Below are 14,899 nucleotides of genomic sequence, written 5' to 3'. Positions count from 1 at the left end.
CACAGTGGCTGCAACAATGAGCTCAAGCATAACAACGATTGTAAGGATGGCTCAGGACTGGGCAGTGTTTCGTTCTATTGTGCATAGGGTCGCTAAGAGTTGGAACCGACTTGATGGCACCTAACAACAACAACAATTAGTATTAACTTACTTTTTATTGAAACTTGCTATTGGCATCATGAATGAAGCTTTAATTATAAAGGCTGGTCCTCGCCAGGACCACATTCCGATTGGTTTAAGTGTCTTACCGTAAGTCGTGACGTCTTACTGGGCATTACTATCAAATATTTCCTTTTTTAACTATACTTTCAGTTACCCAGGGACAGATTTAAAGCCAGCAGAATAACCTTCCCTCCTTCCCACTACAGCTTTCTTATTTGGACTCCAAAGCTACGCCATTCTTAACAGTGACGGAAACACTGAAAACAAGCAGGATATAGTTCATTCTGCTCCTTTTCTTTTTTCCTCTCTTCTTTTTCTTTTTACAAAAGCAATTTCTGTATATCGTAAAAATTAGAAAGTACAGTCAAGCAAAAGAAAATAAAATTATCTGCTATCCCACCACCTGGAGAGGTTCTATTATCAGCTGTCACTTGTCTGCTGTGAAAACCTGTACAGCTTTCCTATTTATTGTGTCTGTGTTTGTTTCCAATTATGCTCTTTTCTCAGAAAAGGATTATATATATATATAAATATAATATATGCAAGTGTATATATAATATATGTAAATATACATTATATATAATATTTATGTTGATATAGGAAAAATGTGTTGTTTGACAATGATATCAGCATTGTTTTTCTTAAATGGGATGCCGCAGTTTGAAAGTATTGTGTAAAAACAGTGGGCTACGTTTCGCCACAGGATTCAAATATATGACAATCTATTCCATACTGCCTTCTTTTAATAAAATAGTCATTAGGCTGTTTAATTTTTCTAGAAAAATTAGGTTTTTAATTTAAAAATTAGTTTGAAGGCATTTCTATATGATCGTGAGAAATACCCCAGTCGAAAACATAAAGCAAGGAAACAGTTTCTAGGCTGTTCCCAATTGTGCCATTGATTTTGTTTCCTGCAGTAGTAAATCTCACCAGACCATTGGGTCATATGGTTTACTTTTCTGTTAATCGTATTTGTACTTGTGTTCGCGGGCTGGGTGAGAGGGATAGAGCACTTTATGGCAATGTTCAATGCTGCTTTTAAGTACTGAATTTGTGATATACACAGAGCTTCATGAAAAACACCCCTCTGTTGTAGAAAGACAAACTCTAAGTGAACTGCAGTTAATCCAGTGGCGTGAACCATGACCCTCCACAGCGTTTAAATTAGCAAAGTATTAACTGATGCCAGTATGAGGAAACTATTCATAAAACTGCTCCTTTTTATATTTGAAAATTCCTTTATGTATTTTTCTTAATGGACTTCTGTCTTAACACTTTTCTAAATTATTTCACCATTTCTCTTGCCAATGCTTAATTGGGCTGGCTCTAAAACAGAAATTGATAGGGACCAGATGGAAACATTTGGCTGGCTCTATTTCCCACAGTTCTTTGGTTAGAAGAGCGCTGGGATCAGCATTTGCAAATCTTAGCCTCGCCATTCCCACTGGGCTAAGAAGGTTTTTGGTGAACTGAGTATTTTGGTTTTGATCTTTTTTATCTTTGGTTATACAGACTTTAAGCAGCCTTGGTGGTACAGTGGGTAAGCACTCAGCTGCTAACCAAAAGGTTGGTGGTTCGAACCCACCAGCTGCTCCACGGGAGAAAAGGCCGGGTGATCCGCTCCTATAAAGATTTCAGCCTAGGACACCCTACGGGGCAGTTCTGCTCTGTCCTCAACAACAATGTAGACTCTGCATTTGATTCCAGTAATAGGAGAATAATATGGAGTTGAAGTTTTGAATTACATTTTATGGGAATATTGAGGCAGTTAGATCAATGGGGTATTAGTCGTAATCTATCTCAGTATTCACCGTGGTGGCCAACTCTGGTTCCACTGAGATCAACCTTGGAACTGACATCGAAGCATTGATGATTAATCAATTCAATAGAGTTAAGTTAGGGAGAAAAAAATCTGTGATTTACTTTTGTCTTTAAGCAATAATCATCCCAAAGTATGATTATTAGTTTAAGTGTATAATTTAGGTAAATATCAATAGTCAAAGCAGTTGATCTTGGAAAACAACATTTGTCTATTTTTTTTTAAATGAGCTGCCATAAATCTTTTAATACCTGTTAGATTTTGTCCTTATTGGAGGTTTTTGCTGGTTACCATAGGTTGTTAATGAGAACTAAGAATATTCATAGGCCCATAACCCTTCAACAAGGAATATTCATGAAAAGATTTTGAAGGGAAATATATTGTCGTTATTTAGTATTAATTGTAAAAAAAAAAAAAAAAAATTAGCATTATTCAAAAATATCTATTAGCCTAGAGAAAAGATGAAATATATTCTAATAGATTCAACAATCTTAACACAGAGTATTGTCAATTTAAGAGACAATACATCTTTACCAAACTGTATTTTTTCCAAAGCAAAATTTTACATAACCTTTAAGTAGTATATCAATTAAAGAAGAAACTCATTGTCAACTTATTTTTAAACTGTCATTACCTAATATTTACTTTAAATGTGCTGGTTTCTAGGGTGAAATATGGGAAGAGCATAGATTTTGGAGTAGAAAACATTTTCAAATTCTGCTTTTGCCCCTTATTGACTGTGAGATATTGGGGAAGTTACTTAATCTCTGTGAACCTTTGTTTCCTTATGTGTGAAGTGGACATAACAGTGCCTACCTGCATTTGATGTGACGATAATGTAACGTATATGAATGGTCTGGCCAATTTAGTTCCCTGCCTTCCCTTCCCTCCCTACCAGTAGTCTCTCAGAAAAACAAGAGTACTTTTTGATATGTTTTAATTTTGCTAGCATGTGTTGTTAGGTGTCAATCAACAGGTAGGTTTTCTTGAGAAATCTTAAGTTCCACTTCTATCTTTCCAAAGAAATCAGAATTTTCCCGGGCCTGAAGATTAAACTGCTGCTAAAGGGTGTATCTGACTCCTGCAGCTGAGAACAGAGCTCTGCTCCCTCTCACCTACCCGCCAGCTTAGTTCAGATCCCAGGAAGGCCTGCCTATTAGCAACCCTTCCCATTAGTACCAGCAGAGAAGCAGTGAGCTTATGTTAGAATCAACTTGCATTCAGAGAAGCCATTATTGCTGGTCAGGGTCCCTTTAGAGAATAACCATAGATCCTCTTTGAGTTAACTCTAGGCCAACTCAGTTATTCCAGATCAATCCATTGGCTTTGCTTACATTTTAGCATTTATTTCTGCACTGCTTCCTTTAGTTTCCGTAACCGAGTGAATACCACCCCAGAGCAGATCATGGGAGATACAAGGAAATGTCACAGGAATTTGGGTCAGTTATTGGAACAATATGGATGGAGCTTACCTGTGTGTCAAAGTTACCTAGATGCCTCAGACACATCCTTAAATAACTGACATTTGGCAGTGTGTGCTTCTCAGTGATTATCCCATCAAATTCCCTGAACAAAATCACATTAATTACCATTTCTTCTTTGATTGAGTTTAATTAAGTTTGTAGTTAGCTAAGTCTTGTTTTACGTGCCCTACTTTCTTTAGGTATTTAATTTTTTAGAGGTGGAGGTAAAATGAGTCATATGCAAGTTGCTCATGTAGGACGAAGCTCTCTTTAATAAAACAAGTGGCAGATGTTTGTTGCTGTTGTTAGGTGCTGTTGAGTCGGTGCCACCTCATAGCAACCGAACATACAAAAGAATGAAACACTGCCCAGTCCTGCACTATCCTCACAATCATTGCTATGTTTGAACCCTTCGTTGCAGCCCCTGTGTCAATCCACCTCCTTGAGGGTCTTCCTCTTTTTCGTTGACCCTCTACTTTACCAAACATGATGTCTTTCTCCAGGGACTCGTCCCTCCTGATAATATGTCCAAAGTACTTGAGACAGGGTCTTGCCATCCTCCCTTCTAAGGTGCATTCTGGCTGTGCTTCTTCCAAGACAGATTATTGTTCTTCTGGCAGTCCGTGGTATATTCAATATTCTTTGCCAACACCATAATTCAAAGGTCCAAAGGACATGCTCTGCTCCCTGCACTGCTTTCTTGGTGGTATGAGGACCCCCTGTCTCACTGCTGACGTCTCTCTTTTATATCTCAAAAGAGATTGTCATAAGACACTATCTAATCTTGTAGATCTCATCAATATAACTGCCACTAATCCATCTCGTTACGTCATAGTGATAGGATTTACAACACATCGGGAAATCACATCATATGACAAAATGGTAGACAATCATACAATACTGGAAATCATGACCTAGCCAAGTTGACAGTTATTTTGGAGGGGACAAAATTCAATCCATGACTGACTAGGCAAGACTGCAAATTAGAGTCAGACGTAATCATGTGGATGGAGTAAAGCTTTCAGTACCTTAATTTGCTGTTGTGGCACTGCTCAAAATGAGAAGAAACAGCTGCTAACATCCATTAGCAATCAGAATGTGGAGTACAAAGTATGAGTCAAGGAAAATTGGAAATCATCAAAATTGAAATGGAATGTATAAAGACTGATATCCTAGGCATTAGTCAGCCGAAATGGACTGGTATTGGCCATTTTGAATCAGGCAATCATATGGTCTACTATGCCAGGAATGACAAATTGAAGATGAATGACATCACGTTCATCGTCCAAAAGAACGTTTCAAGATCTATTCCGAAGTACAATGCTGTCAATGATAGGATAATATCCATACACCTACAAGGAAGACCAGTTAGTATGATTATTATTCAAATTTACACACCAATCACTAATGCCAAGATGAAGAAACTGAAGATTTTCACCAATTTCTGCAGTCTGAAATTGATCAAATGTGCAATCAAGATGCATTGATAATTACTGCTGATGGTGATTGGAATGCAAAAGTTGGAAACAAAGAAGGATTGGTAGTTGGAAAATATGGCCTTGGTGATAGAAACAACACCAGAGATCACATGATAGAATTTTGCAAGACCAATGATTTGTTTATTGCAAATACCTTTTTTTCACCAACCTAAATGGTGACTATACACTTAGACATCACCAGATGGAATACACAAGAATCAAATAGACTACATCTGTGGAAAGAGACCATGGAAAAGCTCAATATCATCAGTCAGAACAAGACCAGGGGCCAACTATGGGGAAAAAAAAAAAAAAAAAGACCATCAATTGCTCATACACAAGTTCAAGTTGAAGCTGAAAAAATGTAAAACAAGTCCACGAGAGCCAAAATGTCACCTGAATTAGAGACCATCTCAAGAATAGATTTGTCACATTGAACACTAATAACTGAAGACCAGTCAAGTTGAGGGATGACATCAAGAACCTTATACATGAAGAAAGCAAAAGGTCATTAAAAAGACAGGAGTGAGTCCTATACAAAGAAAACTACAGAACACTGCTGCAAGAAACCAAAAGAGGCCTACATAAATGGAAAAACATATCATGCTCATAGATGGGTAAACTTAATATTGTGAAAATGTCAAGTCTGCCCAAACAGCCTACAAATACAATGCAATCCCAATCCAAATACCAACAGCATTCATTAAAGAGATGGAAAAACTAATCATTAACTTTATATGGAAAATGAAGAGGCACCGGATAAGTAAAGCACTATTGAAGAAGAAGGATAAATAGGAGGACTCACACTACCTGACCTCAGAACCTACTACACAGCCCACAGTAGTCAAAGCAGCCTGGTGTTGGTACAACGACAGATATATTGACCATTGGAACAGAATTGAGAACCCAGATGTAAATCCATCCACCTATGGTCACCTTATCCGCAAAAGACGTGTTTCAAATGTTGAAAAGCAAAGATGTCACTCTGAGGACTAAGGTGCACCTGACCCAAACCATGGCATTTTCAATCAACTCATATGCATGGGAAAGCTGAACATTGATTTTTGTTTGCCTGATCCTTGCCCTTTCCTACTTGGGCCCAAGTTCAAGTCTTTTAGCCTCAGATCAAAACTATTCTTCTCAAATCCACTAAACTCTGAGCACAACACATGTCACCCTAAAATTGGCCTATCAAAGAGCCCACATTAATCTTTCCCTAGATTCTACTCTTCAATATATCCGTCCATCCATGCTGTCCTTTAAGCATCCTTTCAACTAAGCCATCGGCCTCTGTCAGTTCTTCCTGGGTTTTCACAGCTTTCACTTTCCTCGTTCTTTTCTCTCCTGGCTTTTAAGAATCTTATTGCTTTTGTTAGCTGCCATCAAGTCTCCCCAACTCACGGCGACCCCACGTGTGTCAGAGGAGAACTGTGCTTCACAGAATTTTCAGTGGTTGCTTTTTTGCAAGTAGATGGCCAGGACTTTATTCTGAGGTGCTTTTGGGTGGACTCAAACCTCCAAACTTTCAGGTAGCTGCCAAGAATATTAATCATTTGCACCCGCTCAAGAAGGTTAATTACCTCATTTTCCATCCAGCTCTACCTATGTTTGTCTTGTTATTCTCTTTGAAATTTATAAAGCCCCCCTTTATTCACAGCTCTGCCTATATTTCTTTCTTCCACATGAGAAATCACCCTGAAGTGCTTTCTTCAAAGAAGGGTATCTACAAGGCATTGTTGAACCCAGGAAAATTACAATTCAACTTTTTCTTCCTATGACAGGCTCAGTATAGGCCAGATCTAATATAAATTTGGACATGAGGCACTTGTTATAGTTCAAAGTAACCAAAGAGTTTTTAAAATTATAAAATCTCTCAGTAGGTGAAAAGAAAGCATCTTGTTTTTTTGTCTAAACCTCTCTGTCATTTTCGAATGTTCACTTTCAGATCTGTTTTCACACTACTTTCATTCACTTAGTTGCTCATGTTACAATTGTAAAAACAGTGGGTCTCTGAACCACAGGGGGCTCCCCTTTCCTACAGCAAGATCACCGTGCAGCTCCATTCGCCTCAAGGGTGGCGAGTTTCACACTGCCCCAAATATGCTTCATTTTAATGATACTGTTGAGTCAAAATTGAGTAACTTCTACATTATAAAATATCAAATGATATCAAATATATGGCATAAGTAGCACAAGCTAGTTAACTGCCTAGTCCTCCTAAATTCACCTTTGGTGAGAAACTGGCTTCTTGCCATGCTTAGTTTTCACATTTAGAACTAATAAACAGGCCTTTCATGTCAAGAAGAGAGCTGCCTTTTAATTCTGACACGTGTAATGTTCCACGTGTTCTGTTTCTCTTAGAGGCTAAATCATAGGGTGAGCATACGCATCAGACTTTTGGACTTCAATGTATGTCTACGATTTCCTTCTTTAAAGGCAGGATCTAGATAAGGAAGGCTGTGCCAATTTCACAAGTATGTATGCCTTTCAAAATCCTGCCCGCCACAACAGGAAATAAGTTTTATCCAGAATGCTCAGGCAATAATTTTCGCAATTAAGGGAGAAAGCACAAATTAAAAACTCCTCTTCCTCTACCGACTACTCCCCTTTCCTGAATTTCTTTACTATCTGTCCTTTTACCCATGCTAGAAATTCAGGAGACAATTTTAATTTCATATTCATATGATCATATTCATATGATCACATTGGTGCTTGTTGCTACAGGAGGGTCCTGTATTATATGCCTTGCCAAAGTTTTTATGCAGTTACTTAAATTTTATAGGGAATTAGTGAAGATTAAGCTCATTTGAGTAATGAAAATGAGTTAAAGGATCAAGACTTGAAAAAGGAAACTGGTCCAGAGCTTGTTGCAAAGGTCATGATGAGAAAGATGTTCACCTGCATTAACATGGAAGAGAGTCCTGGAGACTAGATGTTGGAGGCGAGGAAGTGGATGGAAGCAAGGATGATCCCTAGTTGTTTATTTGCCTAATGTGTGGATAATTGTGCAAGTCACTGATACGGAAATATAAGAAATTGGAGAGGGAAAATAATACATTCCGATTTTCTAGTGTGGTTATTTAGAGAGGATACAATCATAAGAAATCACAGGCCTTTATACTTCATTTAATTCATTAGACCACAAATACCATTATCAAGAAAAAAAAAAATCATGTGCAAGTAATTGTGTGATGTGCCAGAGATATAAACCAAAAAACCAAACCCAGTGCCATCTAGCCAATTCCTACTCATAGCAACCCTATAGGACAGAGTAGAACTGCCCCATAGAGTTTCCAAGGAGCGCCTGGCAGATTCGAACTGCCAACCCTTTGGCTAGCAGCCGTAGCACTTAACCACTACGCCACCAGGGCTTCCGCCAGAGATATAAAGATGTCTAAAAAATCATTATTATCTGAAGGGGGTTTAGCATCATACAAGGTTGTTAGGGTGTGTGCATACAGCATGGCAGGTACGTCAAGTGCCAAAAGGATGGTTTAGGTGATAAATTTCTAGGCACTCAAATCCTATTTTTCCAGCCTTATTTCTACTTCTTGAGAGGCTCTAAGCTCTAAAAAAAAAAAAAAAAAAAAAAGCTCTAGATAAACTAAATTCTTATATACGTTATTCTCTAGATACACTTAAATTTTCCTATCTCCTTATAACTTTTGATCTTCTTATCTGTCTAGTAGGTCTTTGCCTTTCAAAGTCCTATTCTGTTTTTCAGTTGTATGTCAAAATACAAATCCTGCACTAATTCCCCCCAGTCAGAAATTATTTCTCCCTCCTTGGAGGTCTTGTATTTTTACCATTTTACTGAACTTTTTACACATACATTTTAGCTTTTTTAGCACATGTCTTGTATCATCCATTATTACTCTCACTTTGTGGTCCCTGGATGCTGAGGTAGCCCAAGAATTTCTTAGTAGGAGGGGCTAAGGAGCCATGGAATTCGTGGTGGCATTTGCGTAACAAGGACACTGTCTTTGTTTTCATCCTATTTTATTTAGGCTAACTTAGAGGGTTGATCAATGCCCACTCTCGTACCACCTGGCCACCAGCTCCCTACCCCCTGCACTAAACCACCTTCTGGCACCACCACTGAGCTACCAGGCTTGTGTGTGTGTGAGTGTGTGTGTGTGTTAGACACTTGTCTAGCATCCATTCACTATAACATTGGAACATCTAGGTATTAGGCCATTTGCCAAAATGTGTTACACAGGCCTTGGCATTACAGGGCCTAAATTCTGCACCTAATTTCCTCTAGGTATCAGGCCCATCATTTCTCAGGAGATGAATGTATGGATTCAGCTGTGTATAGGAACAACTTTTTTGGGGGGTGAGGGCCAATCCTTTTAAACTTGTTTGGAAAACGTGTGTTTCTATCCTACAGAGTGGAGTTTTCACAAAAATGTCCCAATTTTCTGTTACTTGATCATTTATAAGGCACTTTATGGTGGATATGGAAACTGAAGCTCAGAATTAATAAACAACTTTCCTGCAATCACAAAGCCAGTAACTACAATTCCAACAGCCGAGGAATTTTGACTCTGTAGCAGCCTAATTAATATAATATATTGTTTTTATCTTCTTTGTTTTTATCTTCTGTGGCCATCGCACCTAGGACAGCGCTCATAAAAAAAGAAGGGGAGGTGGATGTCAGAGTTTGTAACTGATACTTGTTCTCCGAGTCAAATATGTATATGATGTGTATGATTATTAGCTCACAATTTGGTTGCGGCAGAATTCACAGACTTAACACATAGACACTCGGACTAAACTCTTCTAAGATAATTGTAATTTTTCTCTTTCATCACTTTAAGGAAAGAAAAAGTAAGGCTGTAGTTGATACCAAAGCTATATCAACTTAAGTGACTTTCTTACATTTATTTACTTTCTACAGGACCAAGTGAGATCATCTTCACAAACCAAAAATGAAGCTCACAATCACAAATTGGGTCTTGGCGTTGTTCATCTTACTAAAAGTAAGTACGACAAAATTATTCCAAGTTACATTAATAAGGAATGTTGAAATAGAGGGGAGTGTTTTGAGCTTGGTTGAATTGGCATTTGCAAGGGCAAACAATGTTCTCCCGAAGCCTTGAAACTTACCATTTTCTTAACATTTTGTCAACAAATCTCCCCTCTGAACTTATACCTATGGTTTCCTCAGAAAGTTGAGTTTATTTGCTTGAAAAATATTTAATGTTAATTTGAGACATCATCTCCATATTATCTTGGAAAATGAACATTGAAGGCTAATGTTCTTAAATGAAGTATATGATATTAGACGTGGATTTGAAGCACAGTGTCTGTGCTGTGTCCTTTTAAAACATCTGAACTCTATTGATCTGGTTGTTCATTTCAAATGTATCTCTCATCAAAAACTGACTAAGGATCTTCAAGTCTTTACAAACCACTGTCATTCCATCAGTCTTTCTTCAGCCTTTTTTGTATGTGTGTGTGAAAAATCACTACCAGTATATTAATTCCAAATGGCCTTTAAAGTATCTATTTGAGTCACCCCATTCCATCAGCCTCATCTACATTAATACAAACTACCCATTCACTTCTTTTCCCTTCTGAGTTAAAATAACAGGCTTAGAACAGTGCTTGGCACATAGTGAGCACTCAAAAAATGCTAGAATGATGATGATGAATAAAACAATGAAAACAACAATGAAGGCATAGAAAAACTAGGCTCTTCTAAGAAACATTGTTTTCATCGTTGTTGCTTTTTTAGCTGTGTTTCCCCTATTCACTTTGAATTTGTGATTTATGCACAAGCTTTATTGTTTATATAATGCTTAAATGTGAACTACATAAGACACCAACCAGGCATCTGGTCTTACCTGGAAGAACCAGGGCTGACATGTTACAAAGTTGCATTTTATCCTTTGTTATTGTGAAAAATATAAGTAACTGAAAAACACAAATAATTCTGACATATACGTTTTCAATACGAAGGACGATGAAATGGGAAACTTTCTGGATACATCAATTTGTGTATTCTGGATTCGTATTTTTTTTATAGAAGCTTTGCCTGTGGCAATCAGTAGGAATCTCTTTCTTCAGCACAGTAGCATGGGTCCACACATTCAGCGGGCTTGAAACCATTGCAGAGATGGACCACTTCTTAAAGTTCTAAACAAAACAGTGCTAAAACTGTTCTGTCTCTATACTTTTTCTAAAAACCACCTGCAACCCCAAAGCAGGCTGATCACCTACATCAGAACAGGAATTTCCTGAGCCCATGAGCATTCAAATCAGGCTGCTTTCCCCAGGACTCCACCATTAGTGTGGATGAAATCCTCTAGAATGTAAGCTCCATGAGGGCAGGGAGACCTTGCCAGACTTATTCACTGCTGAATCTCCAGAAGCTAGCACAGTGCCCGGCATGTAGGAGACATTCAAGGTGTTTATTGATGGAAAGAACCAGCGACGTTTCGGCTGCTGACTACACAGCTGTGGGTGCCAGCTTGGCGGTTGTATGTGTGGCGCCATTTACTTGAACTCTTAGGAGTGACATCACATATACGGTGGCTAAACTGCTCCATGGACAACAATTAAAAGGTTTCTTTTGAAGAATCATATGAGGTGGCTTCTTTGCAAAAATTTCAACACTGGTCTTTACTCAGAAAAACAATATGCCATTAATGTTTCATTTTATCTTCAAGTCAGCATAGAGTCATGTATTTATTTAAATCCCCAAACTACATAGCATAACCATAAAACTTATAATAAGTAGAATATTTTTAAGTCTTTTATATTGCTTTGTAGTATTATTTAATCACTCCACTGGTTTTGTTTTGCCTCTTTAAAGCTAAGAATAATACCACCTCATTAGCAATTTTTATTTTATTTCTGTGAAATCATCATGGAAAAAGGAATATGTTTAATGAACTTTATCAAATTTATGTATGTGTTATTTTTACCAGTAATTCCATGTTCGGAATTATATATATACTTTTATAAAAAATATATATATATACTTTTATAGAGAGAATGAAATAGAGTGCCCCAAATGTATATGTTATTTTAGTAAAAAAAAAAAAAGTCATTGAAACATTGAGCTACCACTGGGAAAATTCTTTAGTCAATGCTTAAACATGAACTACAGCAAGATAGTACTCAGATTATTATGACTCATCTAACAACAGAAGTTCCAATTTTTTATTCCTTCAGTATTGAAACAAGCTCTAGTTAATCAGGTCCCAAAAAAGGTTCACTGGAGTTTGTTCTACGCTGTAGGAATGATAAGCTCAATGCTACTGTCATCTACATGAACTATATCTACTCTTAATCATAGGCCATGTCTCCACTATGACAGAGGTTAAAACTGCATTAAACCAAGTAATGTTTTAATTGAAAATCCAAGTATATGGTTCTTCCACTCGATATTCTTGCACATTCTGTTTCCCTATGGTCTCCATGAGTTTCTAACTAGTGCAGGGTCATTTCTTAATTGGTTTTCCAACCAATTTAAAAACAGAATTCTGAATGTTGTTTTTGGAAAGAATGCCAAATTTAAGCAAAATAGTCTCTAATGTCTAAAATATTTAATATAATTGGTAGATAAGATTTACATATGACATCAGATTCCATCTTCTAATTTGATTTGAATATGAAGAAAATGGCTCAACAGTTCATGACAAAACTTATCGAGTGGTAATTCTCATAGCAACTGAAGCTTCTAGGAATAGAGCCACAAAAGAAGAATCTAAAATAGATTTGAAAGGTAATTCAATCATTAATATCTCTATCCTGAGGGCACCATGATCCTTTCTTGCTTTGAAGATTACATGATATTTAGTGAGAAGTTTTAAACCCACCACACACATTTATATAAATATAGGCTAATAAAATACAAAGGAAGCCTAACGTGGAATCTCTTCTGAAAAAAATTTTTTAACTTTACTAACCACCTTCCAAATCCTAATGGAATAGATGACCATCTTATGATTGATGATTCTTTAGCTTTCACAATTTCATGTTTCAAACAAAAATTTATAGTATTGATGTCTCCTGAGAGATTGTAAGCTCTACAAGGGCAGGGCCATACCTGTTTTATTCAGCACTGTATCCTCAGCTGACTGATCAATCTAAAATCTAGTGAGAAAAGGGTCACATGACAACAGAATGGTGTTTAGCCAAATTGGTAAAAGATTTGCAAAATTTTATTCACTTTTGTAGGCTCACCAATTTCTCCTTCCTCTCTCATTAATTCAAGAGGCCTTAAATTACAAATGAAAGCCCTGGTGGCATAGTAGTTAAGAGTGATATCTGCTAACCATAAAGGTCAGCAGCTCAAATCCACCAAGTGCTCCTTGGAAACTCTACGGGGCAGTTCTACTCTGTCCTAAGAGGTCGCTGTGAGTCGAAATCAACTCGACAGCAATGGGTTTGGTTTGGTTTTGAATAACAAATAACCCAAATATTTTGAGAGTAGGGTCAACTTTATTCACAATAGGAGTCCACCTAGCATTGAAACAGTAATGTAATAAAAGTAATAAGTATCTATGCTGTTCTCTTTGCAAGATCTTTCTATTCAGATGGCTCGCTGTCATCTCCAATACAAGTTTAAAATAGAACTTTCCTTCTTTTCCCAGTAGGGTTCTCCTTTCTCAATACCTCCTTTACTCAAGTCACTATTTTTTTGAGTTATATAGGCTAAAATATCTGGGCTATTATTTGACTATTCCTGTTCTCCAGTCTTTATATTCAAGTATGCCCTCACAATTTCATTATTTGAGAGAGTGCTGAGAGTTGCTCTTTCTTGTTCCACAGCAGGGTGATCTAGTCCAGTCCTTCCATTCCGTGGCTGGCCTCCTCAATGCCAGCCCATGGACATCCGATGCCTGTCAGAATAATTTTACCAAAACCCTCCTTTCACAACCTTCTCTGATAGAAAAACTGCAAAATATTCCTTTTATTATCGTATTTTAATAATATTATAGCTAACGTATTGAGCCTTTCATGTCATAGGTATTTTGTATTTGTTTTTGTTTATCCTCACAACATAGAATGATAAATTTTGTGATTACTATTGCCATTTTACAAATGAGAAAACTTAGACCTAGAAAGGTTTCTAACTTGCTCAAAGGGACAAAAAATGTTTTAACTGTTTTTCTTGGCTCTCAGAGCACTGCATTATCTGATTCTCCTTAACCCCATTACTTACTAAGCCTCAAACATGCTCTCCTTAGGCCAGGATGTTCTTCTTTCTGTGTCACACATGCATTTACTACCTCTGGACTTTTGTGCATTCCTTCCCCTCCATCCAGAAAGCCTTCCCTCTCCTCTCTGCCTTCAAACACTACATATACTCACAGTCCAGTTCAAATTCCATCTTGTGTCTGTAACCATCCTGGACTATTTTTGCCCATGTTCTCTTTCCACTCTGAATTTTTATTTTATTGTGTGCTATACAATTTAGGTTTTAGTTATATACTGTCTCATAGGACAAGGACGGTCAATCTACACAATGACATGGACTGGAAAACAGTGAGGCTCCACCATGAATAGCCTGGGGTACACAGATCAACTTAATAAGGATGAGTTCTGTTTTAGAGCCTGTAGCAAATATAGATAAGGACATAACATTATCTCTGCCATCAATACACTTGGGAAAACTTCAATCATAGAATAATTTAGGCAGAATAAGTTCAAATAAAAGTAGTTTCAACAGATTTGATAGAAACAGCAAACTGTATTCCCGCCTTCAGAAGAAGGAGAGTCTGTAGGCTATAGTTTTCAGGCCTTCTCCAACAAAACCTCTAAGCAGGACGTGAATATAAGAAGCCACAGGTTCAAACACCACTAAAAATTGAAGTTATAGCCACAAAGGAAATTGAAATCTGTATAAACACAAGTTAGAAAAGTCCGTATGTTAGACAGTGATCTTTCAGACACACACCACACAAATTTGATACCTGTGATGGTGATGGGGATTAACTGAGACACAAAATTAGTGTCAGTCC

At 37.3% G+C, this 14,899-nt stretch overlaps 1 protein-coding gene across 1 annotated transcript in view; it reads left to right on the top strand.

Annotated features, from left to right (window-relative positions):
• CALCR (calcitonin receptor) overlaps positions 1–14,899 on the top strand; it is a 108,062-nt gene that overhangs the window by 56,481 nt on the left and 36,682 nt on the right. Inside the window, exon 2 of the mRNA XM_049894761.1 lies at positions 9,823–9,904. Coding sequence (XP_049750718.1) covers positions 9,854–9,904 — 51 coding nt within the window. The 5' untranslated portion in view covers positions 9,823–9,853. The remainder of the gene's footprint in view (positions 1–9,822; positions 9,905–14,899) is intronic.

This window comes from Elephas maximus, chromosome 8, assembly GCF_024166365.1.
Source record: "Elephas maximus indicus isolate mEleMax1 chromosome 8, mEleMax1 primary haplotype, whole genome shotgun sequence".
Lineage (NCBI taxonomy): Eukaryota > Metazoa > Chordata > Mammalia > Proboscidea > Elephantidae > Elephas > Elephas maximus.
The sequence above is the reverse complement of the archived record's forward strand: the minus strand, read 5'-3'. Positions and strand labels throughout refer to the sequence as shown.